The sequence below is a fragment of the Mercurialis annua genome, linkage group LG3, assembly GCF_937616625.2.
Source record: "Mercurialis annua linkage group LG3, ddMerAnnu1.2, whole genome shotgun sequence".
Taxonomy (NCBI): Eukaryota; Viridiplantae; Streptophyta; class Magnoliopsida; order Malpighiales; family Euphorbiaceae; genus Mercurialis; species Mercurialis annua.
Window position 1 is genome coordinate 1,627,702 of NC_065572.1, and position 19,217 is coordinate 1,646,918.

A 19,217-nucleotide genomic window follows, 5' to 3' on the forward strand; every position below is an offset into this window, starting at 1 on the left:
AGATTTATTTATTAAAAAAACCATAGACATGTTGTAGATTGAATAGAATAAAAGAATTGAAGGGGAAAGGGGAAAACATTGACATGAAAAGACTTGAAAGGAGAGAAGAGTAGGTTTGGCCTTGGGTACAATTTTCCACTTTGCTGCCCTTAAGCTATAGGGCTACCCTGTGATGTCACTGCTACTGCCCTACTTCCATTCTTTTCTCCCATGAAACCACACTAACATCTTTTGGATTCACATACCCTTCTCTCTTCTTTCCATATCAACCATCTGATTGCCTCGAGATTCTTCATCACTGTGCTCGATTTAAAAATCAGCATTCGGTCGGTTCGGTTGAAATCGAACTAAAATCCATAAACCGATCAAACAGAACTCCTCCAAGTTCAAAACCAAAACCGACCTGCCCGCACGGATTTGGTCTAATGGTCTAAACCTCAGCCATCTGGGCGCCAAGGTCGCGGGTTCGAACCCCGGCTACGCCCTTTCTTAATATGGAGTGGTTGAGGTTGGATTGCTAGCCATTATAGCCCGGAATTACCAGGTATGTGGACTTGCAGGCGGTCCACATCCCGGAGTTTGACAATGATATTAAGTTTCGGCTCAGTAGAGTGAGTTCTCGTCACCAAAAAAAAAAACCAAAACCGACCTAGAGAATCTTTTTAACTGAAAGTGAACCGACCATAAAAAATTCAGAGTCAAACTGAACTGAAAACCATTTTCTATAAAATTGGCTCGGTTAGGTTAAAACCGATAAAAATACAAAGAGATATTTAAAAAAAATTAATTTTTTTTTTATAAAAAATGGTTATTCGATTGGTTGAATAATTTCAATTTTGAAAATTCAAAACCGAAAAATCAAAAACCAAAACAGGACAACCTTTATTTTAATTAAAACAAACCCACATAAAATTATTGGTTCGGTCAGATTAAATAGGTTGGCTCAAAATTTTGCTCACCCTAGCTCGGTTCCTCGATGTATATTTTTGTTTTAGATCAACATGAATATTATTCTATTAAGGCTAATAGGCTGAAAAAACCTTGACCTTTGTTTTAATTTTCAATTCCAACCCGACATTGTAATTTTTTCAATTTTACCCTATTTTGCAATTTTAGTTTTCAATTGCACCCTGAAGCATTCAATTGAACTCTTTTTATTTGACTAATATTGAAAATAGATCCTTTATATTTATCAAAAAAATCTAAATACTTTTTAAAGTTATAAATTATACAAAAAAGCCATCTTCTCAATAAAACAAAAATAAATAAATTTTATTTAAATTAATTAATTTAATTTTTTTTTAACTTTTGGGAGGAGAAGCAAGCTGCTCCTCCTCTGGCTGCTCCTTGCCGGAGGAGCATCTGCTCCAAGGGAGGAGCAGGTTGCTCCTCAACGAGGAGCAGCTGTTCCTCGTTGAGGAGCAGATCTGCTCCTCGCCTGAGGACCTGCTCCTCAACGAGGAACAGCTGCTCCTCCGTTGAGGAGCAGGTTGCTCCTCCGTTGAGGAGCAGCTGTTCCTCGTTGAGGAGCTTCTGCTCCTCACCAGAGGAGCAGATGCTCCTCCTCCCAAAATTTAAAAAAAAATTATCTAAATTTAATTAATTTATTTTTATTTTTTTGAGAAAATGGCTTTCCGGTGGTTTCCGATAGTAGGTGATAAGCGGAGTTCGGTCGATTGGTCCGGTGATGGTAGGTCCGATGATAGCGGAGTGAGGTGTATTAAAAATTAATAATGAATTATAATTAAGATTTTATTATGGATTTATTTGAAACTTTTTTAAGTTAAGGATTTATTGAATTTTTTCCATATGAAAAAAGTATGAAATGATCCTTCAATATATTTGTTTTATATATTTTAATCCTTATAATAATAAAATTATTTAATTTTTTTATTTCAGGGTGAAATTGAAAACCAAAAATGCGAAATAGGGTAAAATTGAAAAAATTGCAACGTCAGGGTGGAGTTGAAAATTAAAAGAAAGGTCAGGGCTTTTTCAATCTACTAGCCTTGTATTAACTCCAAAATATAAATAGTTACAGTGCAATGAGTAGGATAAATCTGTAGATTAACAAAGAAAAAATGGTTTATGCTACAATCGTAAGCGATTTGATCGCAGAATTGCGATCAAACCTTTAAAAAGATGAATGGAGTTGAACACAAGTTTGAGATTTTGGAAAAATCTGTAGCTAGAAACTTGAAATGTCGCCAAAATTGCGGAAATTAACATAAATATGCAACAAAACAAGTTGGAACTAGCATAAAAAGTTTGGAGAAATTAAGAAAACTTCACAAAACAAGATTCGTAACAAATTGAAACTTATGATCTTTTCGAACAGTAAAATCTCGATTGAATCCGCAAAATACTTTGACGATCTCGTACAAACCAAATACACAAACTGCAAAAACACTTTGAAAGTTCACCAAATCTCCACAACTGAGCAATTTATTCAGAAAAAACATTAAATATACATAAAACACGCGGAGAAACAATAATTTCCAACCGGAAACCAGACCTCCCATCCACCAAATTTGATGATCGAAATCATTTTTTTAGGCCAAATGTCGTAAAAAAGCCAAACCTTTCATAAAAGTTTCACAAAAGTCCCGACCTTTCAATTTTGTCGATTTTGGCCAAAAAATTATTTGGTTTCAATTGTGGCCAACACTCAATTTGATTTTAATTTGCCTATGTGACGCCTATGTGGCATGCCAAATATTGAAAGGTCAGAACTTTTGTGAAACCAAATAATCCATTTTTGACCAAAATCGACAAAATTGAAAGGTCGGGACTTTTGTGAAACCAAATAATCAATTTTTGGCCAAAATCGATAAAATTGAAAGGCAGGACTTTTGTGAAATTTTTGTGAAAGGTTTGGCCTTTTTATAACATTTGGCCTTTTTTTAAAATGGTGTTTCTTTCTCTGTACCCCTAGAAAGAGAGCACCATTTTCAATTTTGTGCCCATTAGATTAATGGCCTAATTACTCAAAAACCCCCCACCTTTCACTTTGTTTTCGTTTATACCCTGACCTAGGAAAAATGTCATAAATACTACTGACCTTGTCAATTTATTTCGCCCGTACCCCCAACCCGAAGCAGCACGCGCATTTGTCCAGCGTGGCATCCATATCAGCTAAAAACCCTGAAACGCACCGTTTATGACTCTGACGCACCGAATATCTGACCAAACCATGGTTAGTGAGGTGGCAATTACTAAAACGGTGCGTTTTGTGTTTGACCTTAGTATTTACCATTCTTCCTCCTTTCAAAATCGTTTCTTTTTTACAGAAACCCTAATTAACAAATTGAAAACATTTGAGAAAAGCTAACCTAGGATTTTCCAAAGCAACACTATGTCTTCAGTGTCGCTAACTACGAGGGGTCTTGATAACGTGAGCGACGAGCTGTTCAATCTCCCTGCAACGAAAGAACGTAGCAGGTGCAGGCATGGAAGGTTGTATCTGTACACTTCATGGACGAAAACGAACCCGGGAAGAAGATTCTGGCGCTGTTGTAAGTCAAAGGTAACTTTTATCTTTTCTTCCATAACTGATGGGTGTGATTCTTTTTTTTATTGAAGATCTGAAATTTAAAATTTATGTGCGAAATTACTGTTGTTTAACATGTGTAATGAAGTGTTGACTTGTTTTTTATACCCAGTTAGTAGAATTTCGTAAATTAAATACTGTTAGATTGGTGTTTTTGTGAAATTTATGGCTAACTTTAGTGTAAACCTATGGCTGTTAATTATGGTAGTGTCTAAAATCTATGTAACAGACCCCAGATGATTGCGGAGCATTTCGGTGGTACGATGAGGAGGTACCTTTCGAGAATATGATCAAGTTCGGAGTGCTGTTGGACAAAGTGAAAGGATTGACGGAGCAGCTTGAGGGTTGTGAAAATACAATTTCAGAATTGAACATAACAATTAAGAAGTTGGAAGAGAATCGAGACAAAGCAACCGTTGCTTTTACGGAGATAATAGATGAAAATGATTGCCTGAGGAAGGAGAATGCAGAATTGAAGTCACAAGCCGAAGGATCGCAATCTTGTTCCAGGTTTTGCAAGAAAGCTTTGATGACCCTGCTGTGTTTTTATGTTTTCTTTTATTTTGTTATTCAATGATCAAGTAGTAGCAATAAGTAAGCTATTTATGGATGTGATGTATGTTTTGTGTAGGTCTTGAACTGTTGAGAGGACGAAGTTATGGTGATGGGAGGTGGTAGTATAACGAACCAGTGTACTTTTGTTAATTTAGGACTAATTACTAATGTAGTCCCTGTAATTTATGGTGTTTGGAGCTAGTGGATTACTACCGTAATGTAATAGTGTGTATTTAGAACACGACCTTTGTTATGGTACGATAATTATCTATGTAATATTATTGATATCTATGCGACAATTAACTATGTTTTGTTATCGACAATTAGTAATTTCATTTCTTGTAAAATTTGTGGTGCTTGGAGCTAGTGGATTACTACCGTAATGTAATAGTGTGTATTTAGAACACGACCTTTGTTATGGTACGATTATTATCTATGTAATATTATTGACATCTATGCGACAATTAACTATGTTTTGTTATACAATTAGTAATTTCATTTCTTGTAAAATTTGTGGTGCTTACTGTTAGTAGTATAATGGTCCTATGAGTACCAATGGTAAGAACCCCTCTATGGCATGTGATTGTACATAAGCAAAAATAAGCAAAAATGGCATCATAAAGATTACAATTACAATATTGATTAATAAGCACCAATGCAAATACTAAATATGTAATATATTAATTAGCCAAAAAAGCAAAGTTTGTAGAAACACCTTTGCTGTACATATTACTTCACATCCTGGTGAAGCCAAATAAGGTGAACATCCTAGGTAACTAAGCCTATTACTTCACTTCCTGTTAACCCTTACAACTGCACATCACCTATATTCCTTCATATCCTTCTGACCCAAAAAAATATACATCACCTGTATACCTATTGCTTCACATCGAAGCACAAAATTAAGGTTTATATACCACCACCTATTGCTTCACATCGAAGCCCAAAAAATAAAGGTTTATATACCACCACCTTTTCTATAGCTATTGCTTCACATCTGTTTGAAGCAAACCAAAATTAAAGGTTTAAACTAACACCTTTTTACATACCAAAAAATCATAAAACCGAAAACTTAATAATTACGGTTGCATCTTCTCTTTCCCCTTCCTCAATGGGAGTTTTCCTAATCTTGGTGCTGCTGCTTGCGTTGCCGTTGACTTGAAAATAACTGATGTGGCCGCTCGGGAACCCAGGTTGGTGGTCGATCCTTCCTGCGAGGATATGGCTGGTCGTGCACCTTCGTTTGTTGTCGATCCTTCCTGCGATGACATTCGTGGCCTATTATTTCTTCTTGCCGCAGCGGCAGTTGAAACCGCTCCACTAACATATCTATTGCCATCGTCGGAAGCAGGCTGCATGAAGGATATTAAGATGGAATAATGACAAATGATTCAAATAACACAAAAAATTAAATGATCTCAGGCTCTAACTTAGACAGTAAATAAAATTTCAGGCTCTATTCAGTTATAGGCATGATATGCTGAAACTAATTACCTATAAGAGCATGAAACGGCATATAACCTGCTTATTCAAAAAACAAAGACCTATGTAGAACTTAAGCAAGAAAGACAAAGCAAAATTCAATTCAATCAACAAAAACAGAAACGCAACAAAGACAAAGCTGCCCTACCATTATCATTTAATCCTCACAATTGTAAGCAACAAAAATAGAACTGACTTGAAATGCCCCTTTTGCAAGTTTTGCTTCACATGATTAATCAGAACTGACTTGAAATGCCCCTTTTGCAAGTTTTGCTTCACATGATCTCGTCATAGCCTGATTTTTGTCTATTCTCTGTCTGACCCTTGGACAAAGTGATTCAAAATGGTTGTCCATCAACTCTGACTTCACTGTCATCCTCTCCATCAATGATGTCCGGATGTCCTCGAGCATGTTGATTGCTTGTAGTTGTCTAGACTGAGAAATGTAGCCGTTGAATGTCTCCACCATATTGCTCGTAATCGCATCACACTTCGAATTAGGCCTAACAAAGGCTTTGCAAAAGATATTATCCAACTGCTTCACGAAATCATCATAAGCAGAATTCTTTTCATTTTTTATCAACTCCGTGACGCTTTCAAATTCTTGATGATTAGTCGAATTAACAGCTTTCCAAAATAATCGCTTCAGCTCAGGATCCTTATGCTTCTTCTTCCAATTTGCATATATATGGCGGGCACAATTACGGTGCTCCGCATAAGGGACCACTTTCTTAATTGCATTTTTCAATCCCTATTAAGAACAAAAAAATTACAGATAAGGCATGTCAAATGTACATAATAGGAAAATTAAATTGTCTCTAATTAATTAAATGAAATCATGAAGTAACTACAATACAAAATTAGTGAAAGTAAATCATGAAGTAACTTCATTAAAAACTCAGCCTGCCAACTATATCAAAATCTACTATTTGTACATAACAAGCCTAAACCAACAGAGCAGTAATAAAATAATGAAAAGCTGATTATTATTTCACATAAAATAACAATCTGATTATTATTATATCAAATTCTAAAATAACAAGTTTTGACTTAACAATTGTACATAACAATTTCACTTAAACTACCACAAATACACCCTGCCAACTCTATAAAATTCCAAATAAAACTCAAACAAGCATGAATTAGAATAAATTACCTTCTGTTGATCGCTTATGAGAGTCAAATACAGACCCTCTCCAAAACCAAGATCTGCTATCAACAGCTCCATAAACCATGTCCAGGTTTCTTCATTTTCAGCTTCAGCGATCGCCCACGCGACAGGATACATTTGGTTGTTCGCGTCCCGGCCTACAGCACTTAACAAGACACCAACTACCAGTGTCTTCAGGAAACAACCATCTACACACAACACCGGCCGACAACCACTCCTAAACCCTTTTTTCAACCCTGAAAACCCAACGTAGTACCGCTGGAAAATCGGAGCGCCAGTTGATGGGTCATTAATGAAGTGGAACCGGAATAAACCTTCCGGGTCTACCCTTCTCAACTCTGCGTCGTACGATCTGAATTTAGTGTAATGGGTTTCAAGAGACCCTCTGATGATAGTCATTGCCGTATTTTTCGCTCTATAGCAACATGAAGTTGTGACTGTTAGTCCAGAATACTTCTCCTTGAGATCACCTATCATATAACGGGGTTTGTATGCAGGTTGTCGCCTAAACTTCTGAATAAATTCTTTCGCCACCCACTCTGATGTCGCTTGCCTGTTTTTCGATGCTCTCTGACACGTGTGCTTGGTCTCCAGCCCCGTGATCCGAAAGGAAGTGCACGACTTTCTCCTACTAGCATATAACCTCCATGTGCAACCGGGTGCGCATAAAGCTTCAACCTTATACTTCTCACTCTTTTTCCAGCGTATATCGTGGCCATTGCAGATAGCCCACTGCTGTACAGCATATCTCACTTGTACTTTGTTCATGAAGACCATGTACATTTTAAATTGTAAGTCTTCATGGTTCCACTTCGGGTTATAGAACACTTTGGTTCGTCGCTTCCTCTTTTTAATTTCTAAATTATCCCCATCGCTGCTAGATGGCGTGAGCAGCTCACCATCACTATCCGCATACACACTTCCACCATCAGACTCTTCACAACCAGCATAGGCATCTAAATTCCCAACTGCCCCTCCTTCCCAATACTTTCCATTTATACTTGCAACACCTCCAGGAGCTTCAAGCATGCCATCCAAACCCAACCCATTAATGCTATCAATGTCATTACTTCTTAATTTTTTCTTTTCTCTCCTAGCGTTTGCGTACTCATCATCAAAGTCACTCCCACCTTCGCTAACGCTAACATCATCACTGTCTTCATTGCTGCCACATACATATGTGCTGTCAGAGTCATCATCTACATTACCGGTCTCCATTTCGGTGGCTTCATTTTCAGCTGCTATTTTTTCAGTTGCCGCAGGACCTTCCTTCTCAATGGTAGCAATTTCAGTAGCCATATCACCTTCATTCTCAGTGGCTGCATTCTCAGTGGCTGCATTCTCATCCTCACAGCCCTCTATTGCATCCCTAACACTTTCATCTATATTGAAATGTTCAAACTCTTGAGCTGTCTTCTTACACTCTATAAACATTTGAACATTGCCAAACGCGTAACCCTCGTTGAACAACCGTCTAATACCATCATCATCCTTCACAAGCGTAACCTTATTCCAATCCCCATTAGGTTTGTAGTACCCGATGCGACTGATTTCTGGGTACCCCAAATCCTTAACCCTTTGTGCTATGTCGGCCATTGTAAGATTCTCGTCCTGATACCAATACCCTTTTAGTGATTTCCCACCCATAACAGTAATGTATCGTGTCCCAGTCATCTCTACATCGACCCACACCTGACATGGTGGCCTGCCAAGAAAAAGGACATACTAACATCAACAAACAACCTATGTAATCATACAAACAACATATATAAAGTCCTGCAAACAACATCCTAAGAGAGAATACAAATTGCAGATCACAATTCAATATTAGCTATACACATTTAAGGGGTATTGAATTTGATACCAAAGTAAAAACTACAGAGAACAAAAAATGTATGAGTTGCTGCTCTAGCAAAGCAGGAAATTATGTACCTTCTTCTAAATACCAAAATCCATAAAATTACCCCAATTTAGAAAACCCTAAAAATCCAATTTTACAAAATCCCTAAAATTACTCCAATTTACAAAAACTCTAAATCAGAATTTATCAAAGCAACCTACAATTACACCCATTGACAGTAGTAAAAATTATAACTGAAACTAACAGGCTGAAATTCGACAGTTCCTAGGATTCAAAACAACAAACCTTAAAACCGTAATTTATCATAACAAATGAAAAAAAACCCTAAAACCCAAAATTAGTTGTTACAAATTCAACCCTAATAATTAAATTTTCCATAATCCCTACAATTAACCCCATTTACAAAAACCCTAAAATCAAAATTTTCACAAACCCAAAAATTAAACCAATGAACAGATACAACCACAGAATACGATTAAGCTCTTACCTGTAATTCTCGGGTCTTCCTCTTCGATGTCCTTTTCCAAATGTATGTTCGTTTTCTTTTCTTTTACCCATTACTGAATAAAAACGCTATTCAAACCACGAAAACAAAACAAATCTTCGTCGTTTATTATGTCTTTAAGCTGACGAATAAGTTCATGTTCGACGTTTTCTTCTTCTGCAGTTTTGAGGGTTCAGAGCATGAAGAGTTTAGGGTTTTTTCTTTTTCAGTTTTAGGGCTTCGATTTTACTAAGGAAGAATGATAAATCCTAAGAGTTTAGGGTTTTTTTCTTTTTCAGTTTTAGGGCTTCAAACACAAAACGCACCGTTTTAGTAATTGCCACCTCACTAACCATGGTTTGGTCAGATATTCGGTGCGTCAGAGTCATAAACGGTGCGTTTCAGGGTTTTTAGCTGATATGGATGCCACGCTGGACAAATGCGCGTGCTGCTTCGGGTTGGGGGTACGGGCGAAATAAATTGACAAGGTCAGTAGTATTTATGACATTTTTCCTAGGTCAGGGTATAAACGAAAACAAATTGAAAGGTGGGGGGTTTTTGAGTAATTAGGCCTAGATTAATAGAGTCTTTTTTTTTGATAATTGGAGAGGGGAGAGCGCTTGTAAGAGAAATTGAACCCACGACCTAGCAGTTTGCTGTCTAACGCTTATACCATTTGAGTTATAACTCATTGGTAGATTAATAGAGTCTTATTCTCCATCAAAGTATTTTATATAGTTCACTGTTTTAGAACCAAACTAGTGTTATGATATGGTTTACGAATTAATATAAATTTTAGAAGCATATGATGTATGATATATATTTTTTATAATAAAATTTATATGTATAAAATTTAAAGCATGCATATGTATGATATATATAATTTTAGAACAAAATTTAAACGCACATATATAATCATAACTCACAAATAGATAGAAAAACTAATAAATAAATTGCCCTCTAATAAGTAAGTAATACTCCCTCCGTACCAATAGAGTTGTCCACTTTACCTTTATCACACAGTTTAAGAAAAGCAATCATTGTTTATAGTTTTTGTAAAATTTTTCTTACTTTTCTTGTCATACCCCTATTTAATGTAGGGTCCACATATAATTTACTTTTATTAGTGGCCTTTAAATAGGGGTAATATAGAAAAATTAAGTGTAAAGTTAGTTATTCTTTGAAAGTGGACAAGTGTTTTGGGAACAAAAAAATTCTCAAAGTGGACAACTCTATTGGGACGGAGAGAGTAATAACCAAATGATTTTTAAATCAGCTTAAACAAATTCTATAATATTTTTTGGTTAAGGTTGAATTGCATTTTCAATCTATAAAAAAAGAACCGAATCGTGTTAAGCTCTGATTCACAATCGGATCAATTAACTATAGCCGGTTTGATTTTATTTTTAAAACAATTATATAGTTGATTGCATTTAAGAATACACAAATTTTCTGGAGTGTTCATTTTATAAAAATTTATAAACAATTTTGAGGAGTTTCCATATTTATACAATCATATCTATACAATATTAACTACTTATTATTATTTAGTTCATGATTTATTAAAAAATTAATACATGAAAACAAGTTTTGGGTTGCAGTTTTGAGAAATTAGATAAGATTTTGAGTACAAATACAATGATCCATCTTATAGGGTATAGAGATACAATTTTGACATACAAAGTTAAAGCAAATACATAGGATCCTAATTATGATTAATATTTAATTAAAATACCAATCTTTATAAACAATTTATTAATCAGAATAAAGATAACATACTAATCTGTTGACATTGTCTCTTTTCAGTTGGTTTCTCTATCCAAGAAAGAAGAATATTGATATTACACATGCACATTCTCCAATCAAAACTCGACATGTCAACAGTGCTTTAAGAACTCAACCTTACTCACCGGTTCAACCAGTTCGACCAAGAACCGACAGATCAATCGGTTCAAAATCTTCCTTAAAAATAAAAAATAATTTTCAACCTCTTTGCACCTAAAAAATTTGATGAACTATTGAACCTAAAAATCCTAGAAACTGTATGATTTTTTAGTTAATAGTTAGATTGATTCATTTACTATTTTTTAATGGATTTTGCTTGTTAAAATTTATATTCATGTTTAAATTTTAAATATGCAGATTTATTTTTCAGTATATTACATATGCTTTGAATATTATATATATATATTTCTATTTAATGATTGAGCCGATGATTGAATATGTTGAACCATGATTAATTGTCATACTTGTTTAACTATCGATTCGACCACCGATGTGGTTTTTAAAACCATATATACAAGTGCATTTTCTCAACACTAATCAAGTGGGGTTCATGAAAATTTTATAAATGCTGTAATGAATGGACTATGGGTTTATTTTTGTAATATTTTATAATATTGTTGTAAAATCCGGCTGTCTTGATATTAAAGAAGAAATAAAATTAAAAAAATATAAAGTTAAACAGAATTAGAAAATAAATCCCATGATATTGATATATTTTATGGTGTAGGGAGGTGCATGTGAGATGTGTTGACAATTTGAGACACTCCTTGTGGATACTCATATGCAAAAAACATACCCTAAAAATGAGTGTTCACATTAACACCCTAATCAATTTACAACCTCAAATTTCTTGTAAGTAGGCCAATGTTGCCATTATACAATGAAGAGTTTTAATGGAAAATTTGTTTAGTTTTGTTATTTATGGTTAATATAAACTAATTAAAAAATAGTATCACTTTCCGTAAAGTAGTATTTATTTGTTGTTTGGCTCACTTCTTAATTCTATTTTTTTGAAAAATTGAGGGTTTGACTTTCATTTAATTAGAAACATCGTTTTTTTAAATCAAATAAGTTCTACTTTTTTAATTAAGTTTATATATAATACAATTAAATTTTTAAATTTAATTAATTATTAAAGATATTTATTTAATTAAAAATAAAATCTAATGTTTTGAGAAAATAATCCGTAAACTAAGTAAAATATTTATCAATTTTTTTGCTTAGTATTAGGGCCCAGAAATTGACATCAAAGAAGGCATACTAGTTGATTTGTCAACCTTCAATTAATTAAATACTACTATATTTTCTTTTTCATTCTTTGGCTTCAAATGAAATAATAATATTCATTTAAGTTGTTGTAGTGGAGTATTTTATTAAACAAGGTGTGGAATATTGCCAATAAGATCACACACATGTGGACTATGGACAGACCAATTAATTCTTCAAAGTCATTCTGCATACTTTTATTGAAGGACCAGTTGGACTTCAATGTTATATAATTTATTTTTCCAAATCTACCCATCCATTTTTATTAAAAATGTTTCGTGAGTGGAAGAAATTAAATGTTTGAATAACAAAATTTTATTTTACATCATGATCAATGAGTGCCCTGTGTGATTGTAGATAGTAAGGGATCATGTCGAATCAAAATACTAGTAAATTCGACCCAAGTCGGCTCGATTTTTCAAATTTACAATATAAAATTTAATACGAATTTGATTGAGTTTTATTATAAGAGATCGAATTCAAACTCAAACTCGTTAGAATGATTTGAGATTTAAAAATGCAATTCAACTCAATTAAAAATTTAAATATTGAATTTTAATAATAAAAAGAAAAAATATTATTATAAAAATGTATAACAATAAAGCATGAAAAAATGTTTGATCGGATTTGGAGAATTTGTCATGTATCTCGTGTCTATAAATGTAATTTCAAAAATTAATAGTTCAACATGTTCGTCGAGAGTTCAACAAGGATGAACACCAACTATTACAATCAAGTTGAAACATTACATTGGGGCTAGCTATCTATGGAAAAAAAAAATACCTAAAATTTAATTAGACTTGCAAGTTTGTCAAGCCAATTATCCTAATATTCAAACTCGACACAACAATTGACTCGAGTAGCTCGAGCTCAAAATAAAACTACTTTTTCAGCAAATGGCAGACACAATGGAAAAGATAAGATTGGAGTTTAAGTGGAAGATCATATACATTGTTTCCTAACATCAACACAAAAGAATGCTGCTTGTAATTGGCAGAATCCCCTTTAAAATGGCTTTACAAAATAAATAAATCAGAAACCAATTCATCAACCAAACAAGTTAGAATCTCTTTTTCAATCCCTACACCTTCTTCAAATGCTTCTACCTTAAAGTCTAGCCATCTCCCATATCCGACGCTCATGTCGTTATCAACAAGCTCATCCACCATTAAGTCTCCCATGCTTTTCCAACCTGAGATCTCTTTCCACAATTCCTCTGCCAACCAACCCTTTCTTTGAAACAATCTCCAAGTTTTATCCCATGATTTGTAGCTACCAACAAAAGTTTGCCCACACATGAGCTCCAAACATTCGCTAACACAGTCGAAAAAAACCTTTCGTTCAAGCTTGGCGAGCTCTTCTTCGTTTCTTTCTGTTTCATTCTGTTGAATCTCCAACAGATGAAAAAGATATGGATTTACGACCATCGCGGTCTGATCCAATCTGAAATCTGTCAACATCAGCTCTGCATTGTTGATCACGTCCCTCACGTAATCTAGTTCCCATTCACTTGATTGCTTAAACTGTGGTGCGGTGAAGGTTTTAGCTATGTGCTTTCTTCCAATCTCTACTGTAGATATTGAGGATGCCGAGTCCGATAATTCTGTCTCTTCTTCCATTTCTAAGGTCTCATTTGTAGAAAATCCATTACGCGCTTCGTCAGATTCAGCTGGTGAATGGACAAGTACAATTACTTTACTATCCTTAACAACACTTATAACCTATGTAACACGGACACAAATACGAGAAATGGGACACTTGAACACGAACACGGCGAAACAATGTTAATTTAAGGTTTCTATGTTAAAAATGAAATTTCGTGTCCGCAATGCCATGTTTCTGACACGTTTTCGAAACAGGAAACATTGATCAAATGAAATGTCCGTGCTACTTAGCATATAAGTCATTCAAAGACAAGAAGGAAAAGGAAAGATATAGGGAATATTTTTACCATTGGTATTTGAGCAACTTCCACTCTCAAAAGAAGGTTCAAGAATTGAAACTGGACTATAATATTGATATTGGTCCTTTTCAGCTTCACTGAAGTTACTGCTGCTGCTGCACTCTTCCACTTCTTTCGATCCCTGAAAGAGAAACCACAAAATTAGTGAATAATTTATTTACATGTATACATAAATGAAAAACGTAACTAATTTTATTTTATCCAAGACTATTACAGTACAAAAAATAATTCAAAAGATGAAGTAAACCAAGCTCCAAATCCTAAAGTTCAGCAGCAACAACAAATACAGCAACTGCTTCAGCAAATTGCAAGCACTGATATTCTTTAGAACTTAAAAAAAAAAATCAGTCTACAAAGGCAAAAACTCAGATACAAACCAACTCACAGATGCCACCAACACTTATCCATTAACAGTATAGAGCATACCAGTTTGCGGAAAGTAACATATCCATAAAACAAAGCTAGAAGAACTCAGGGCTTGTCTCAAAGTTGGGAAAAATGTTGCAAGCCTTAGCAATAAAGAATAAAAAATATTGATTCCTACCAGATTATAAGCTAAAGTCTACTTTGCTACAAAATCGAGTGTACAGTAGGCATAAGACAATCAACCCCATTGACAAACAAACTGGATCACAATGCTACAAAAACATTACGAGAAGGAAAAATTCCACTGCCTTTAAAAAGGCTGATTGCAAATGATAGCGCTACTTTTGCCTCTAGTGGGTAAATCCCATCTAGTTAAGTTCACTATTGTTCTGCCAGTCATCAGAGTATAGTACAACTTTTTTCTCACTTAGGAAAACTTATTTTCGCGTAAAAACCCTCAAGTCCTGATTAAAGCTTTGGAAGTGCATCAAAAATTGCTTCATAAGTAAAGCATGTATATCAAGAATGTAATACAAATAAGGAATATAAATTAAGAAGATAAAACGCTGGATAAAAGGATCTTAGAACACACAAGACAAACCTGCCACTTTAGGTTCTCATTAAGCCTTGAATTGTCAACTGAAAAGCAAATATAGTCATCTGGATGGTCTGATTTGTCTTTCTCTACAAGTAGAGATCTCTTGACCTGTGTTTCAGCAATGGTGCTAATCACATTGCATATGGACATGGAATTCTGCAACCTGGATGTAGAGCTAGCAGAAGTGTCATCTCTGATCATGTCAATTTGCGATGAATCAACTTTATTTGCTAATTCACGCAGCTTTTGTTCCAAAAGAACACCCAAAGCATCACCACCAATTATATTCAAAGATGTAGACTTACTAAAGTAGGAATTATCATTAATACCAAGCAAATCAATCGCAGAGTTGCTATATTTTCCCATCACCAAGGGCTGTGAGCTAGGTGTGGCCTTCTTGACAGGGGATGTGAATGTAAATGAAACTACTTCCATATTGTTCTTCCGATTATCTATACCGGTGTTTGTGTGTCCATCTACTGCAATGATAGACGTCTCCTCTCTCTTCAATGATGCATTATCAGGAACACTTCTTCCAGTTTGAAGCTCACCAATTACAGGCTTCTTCTTCAAAGATTTTTTATTTGGTTTCTCTTTTTCAGAATCTGTGACCACTGAGCGCGTCTTTTTGGATGCTTGAGACTTTAAAACAACTCTATTTGCAGTCCTACTTTGCCCAGGAGAACCATTCATGGTCTGAGCTCTGCTACCTACCTGGTTAGAAATGACATTTTTTGAAGTTGACCTCTCTTTACCAGATGGACAATTTTGCTTCTGATTATTCTGCCCAAGCACATTAGTCGTCCTATTTTCAGAATTTCTCTTGGTCTTCTCTGTACTGGCCGGTCGCTTAGAGGAATGATTAGAGCTTATTTCTTGCTTTTTAATGTTGCTATTAGTCGATGTAAATCCCTCCCTTCTCCGAACCTTGGACGCTTGTACTGCAAGTGGAGCTGATTTTCCCTTATTTTTTACACTCTCAGGATTGCATTTTTCAGAAAACGGTAAAGCCTTGCACGATGAAATGCCTTCTGATCCACTTGGACTCCTGTCACATTGCTGTCCTTTAGCATTCTTGGCAGCAAACAAACTATTTGATCTTTGAGACTTAGATGCTGTATGTGCTGCTTCCATTTTCTGTTTCAAATCCCGAATTCTTAAGGGAACTGAAGATGATGCTATTGATGGCATTTTACCATTCATAGTTGCCTTAGGACTTGACTCAATTATCTTTGCAGCTGCCTCCATTATGTAAGCAGCATTCCTTGTCGGGATAAATGCAGGACTCCTAATTGGAGATAATAACTTGTGGTGGGTAGCCGGAATTGATTTAGCTGATTTCGGAGGTAACATTTCAGTATGAAATCTCTCAGTTGTTCGGTTTTGCACCTTTTGTGACTTTGATTCCACAAAATCCCAAGAATATCCTTCCTGATTGCCAGAAACATAATCATTCCATAAACTAGGGGTACTTCTATCATATTGAGAATCCCTAAACAAGGAGGAATTAAGAAATGGGGTAGAAGAAGGCTCGGCAAACTTTGATGTTGGCAAAGAATCCAAGCCCATAAGTCTAGCAACCACTCCAGGTGCTTTACTTCCATATCCGTCATCACTGGTTACGGACGAAGCACAACTAAAGTCACTACTGCCCTTGTTACTTAAATTTGCTCTTCTATCATCCACCTCTATCTGAACATAGAGCAAACGTTTACCGATCATCAAGCTAACTGTTTACTCAGTATCAAAAATTAGTAGATGTTAACATTACAACAGAATCGAAACTCTCACCGCATAAAGTTCTGGTTTAGCTATACTTTCAGTTTCAACATTTTCTGATCCTTGCTTTGCTCCTTCTGTTGAATATATAAAAATGAATATACACCAGTTCAAAATCTTGGCAATACATACAATAGGAAATGCCACATAATTACACATTCAAACCTAGAAAAGAATATGTACCAGGCAATTCAAGGTTGTTCAAGAACAGCTTCTTACGAGACTTTCCATTCCAATCGAATAAGCGGAAAAAGCTTCCTTTTGAACGCTTTCTCTCACCCTCCATTATTACATATGCAAACCAAAATTATCAAACAATTGTTGACTAAAACCTGGAAATCATTAAAACAAAACCCAACTCAAATTGCAAGCACATAAAGGAATTTCAAACCATAAAATAGCACTAAATCTCATGATAACAAAACTAAAAGGTACAAATAAAGTTTGCAAATCTCAAACAAGTCCAAATTGGAAAATGCAAAATAAACAACATTTCTAAAATCATACCAAATTTCAGCTGCATTGATCATTTTCCTGAGTAAATTACAATTGAAAAACAGTAATAACAATTGGGGAAAAAAGCACAAAAAGTATACTTACTTGAGATCCTTCAAAATGGAGACCACGTAAATCTTGGTTCTTTAATCTTCGTTCTAAACTGAAAAAATCAACTAAATCCCAACTGACCCAAAAAAAATAAAAACGGGAGAGTCTAAAAAACAACCAAGCACAAATGGGTAGTCTTGAAATGACAAAAAGATTAAAAATTTAATACAAAATTAAAAATTTAACACTCACTCGAAGCACTAAAAACACAATTTTCAACTTGAAGCACGAAACTTTTTTAGTGGTGTTCACATTTAGAAGAAAGGAAAAAAAGAGAAGAGAAGTGAGGAATGTGTGAGATATGAATTTAGGGTTCAATACAGAAAACCAAGGGATGGTCCAAAAATGAAAATGCAGTAAGGGTTAAGGATTAAAGACAGTTTGAAAGAGTAAAAGGTGTCAGAGAAAAATGGGTTATAGCATTAATTGTTTGAAGAAGATAACACACCGCTAAACATTTGAAGGAGCAGTGAGTGAGCAACTTTTAAAATTAAAATTATCTTCTTCTCTGAATTTTGTTTATCGTCCATTATTACTGTGTATCGTGCAGAGTTCAGTGCTTTTTACATCGTGACACGTGGGTTAAAAAGGGAGTTCAGAATTCAATTTAATTAAAAACAAATCTCCGTATTTATCACAATTCACATTCTAAACTTTCCTTTCAAAAATTAAAGGATATAATATATTTTTTTATTTCCGTCGACAATTTAACATCTCTATCTATTTTAAAAATTAATTAACGGAGTTAGAAAATTTAGGCTAAATTAATGTTTATAGGACGAAATAATCTTGACGATTTATTTTGTACTCTTATATACTTCCTTCACTCACTAAATAATATGTAAGCATACTTTACTTTATTTAGATCTTAAATTTTTTTAGTTAATAATTTAGTGACAAAATATTATAATCAATATTTGAGCTTCAAATTTGACCCCGCTCTCTAATAGTAATAAAATTTAGATGGAATTCAAAGTATTAATTGTATGAAATTTGGGTTGGAGGTAGTCAAACAAATGCGCTTCCCTTAAATTAATCTTGGTGTGATGGATATGGAAATAGGAAAGAGTAGTAAGCTTTTTACGCTTTTTATCTTTTCTTATAAAAAAAACCCCATAGTGAAACGTACAAAATAAAAACTTGTAAGTATAAAGTGTGAAAAATATGTAGATACAAACATGAAAAAAGTGTATTTTCAAAAATTTAGATCAGATTTACTCCATTTCTATAATTTTCCTCTTTTTTTTTGACAAATTGGCATACTGTGAAGTTAGCTTCTACTTAAAGTGATATCAGTAAGAAATTTGGTAATGCATCATTTGAGATATTGTTTTTTGGATGGTGATTTTTCAGTTATCAAGATTCAATAACACAGCAAAATTAGTAAGGGTTATATTCAGCTACTCCGTTCCATCAAATGATATTGTTTCCTTGTTCCAATTTAGCAAGGCATTATAGTATTTTAATGCTACAAGTATTGTCACTTCAGAAAACTTTTTTGACACAGCTCTTTTAGTTTCATTCAAAGATAACTAGTACCATATGAATCCACTAAGTAGTCTAACCCAGAACGAACATCCCATTCAATCAAACGTGTCGGGAATTTGGCATCGCTAACAAACTTTATGATTGTTTCCCCTTGTCCGTATCCAAATGTCTCATTTCTCCGTATTTGTGCTACATAGTTAAACGGTTTTTTTACTTAACCGGTTAGTTTGATTGAGAGTCAAAGGTCAATTCGTTTCAATTAT

General features: G+C 34.5%; 1 protein-coding gene across 1 annotated transcript; it reads right to left on the bottom strand.

Annotated features, from left to right (window-relative positions):
• Window positions 1–13,063: 13,063 nt before the first annotated feature.
• Window positions 13,064–17,998, bottom strand: LOC126673726 (uncharacterized). Its single transcript, XM_050367968.2, has 6 exons — window positions 17,461–17,998; window positions 17,044–17,192; window positions 16,873–16,937; window positions 15,085–16,773; window positions 14,106–14,238; window positions 13,064–13,823 (listed from the first exon to the last, which is right to left on the bottom strand). Exons 2-6 carry the CDS (start codon window positions 17,144–17,146, stop codon window positions 13,171–13,173), a joined length of 2,643 nt encoding a protein of 880 aa, XP_050223925.1. The 5' UTR covers window positions 17,147–17,192; window positions 17,461–17,998; the 3' UTR covers window positions 13,064–13,170.
• Between the last annotated feature and the right edge of the window lie 1,219 nt (window positions 17,999–19,217).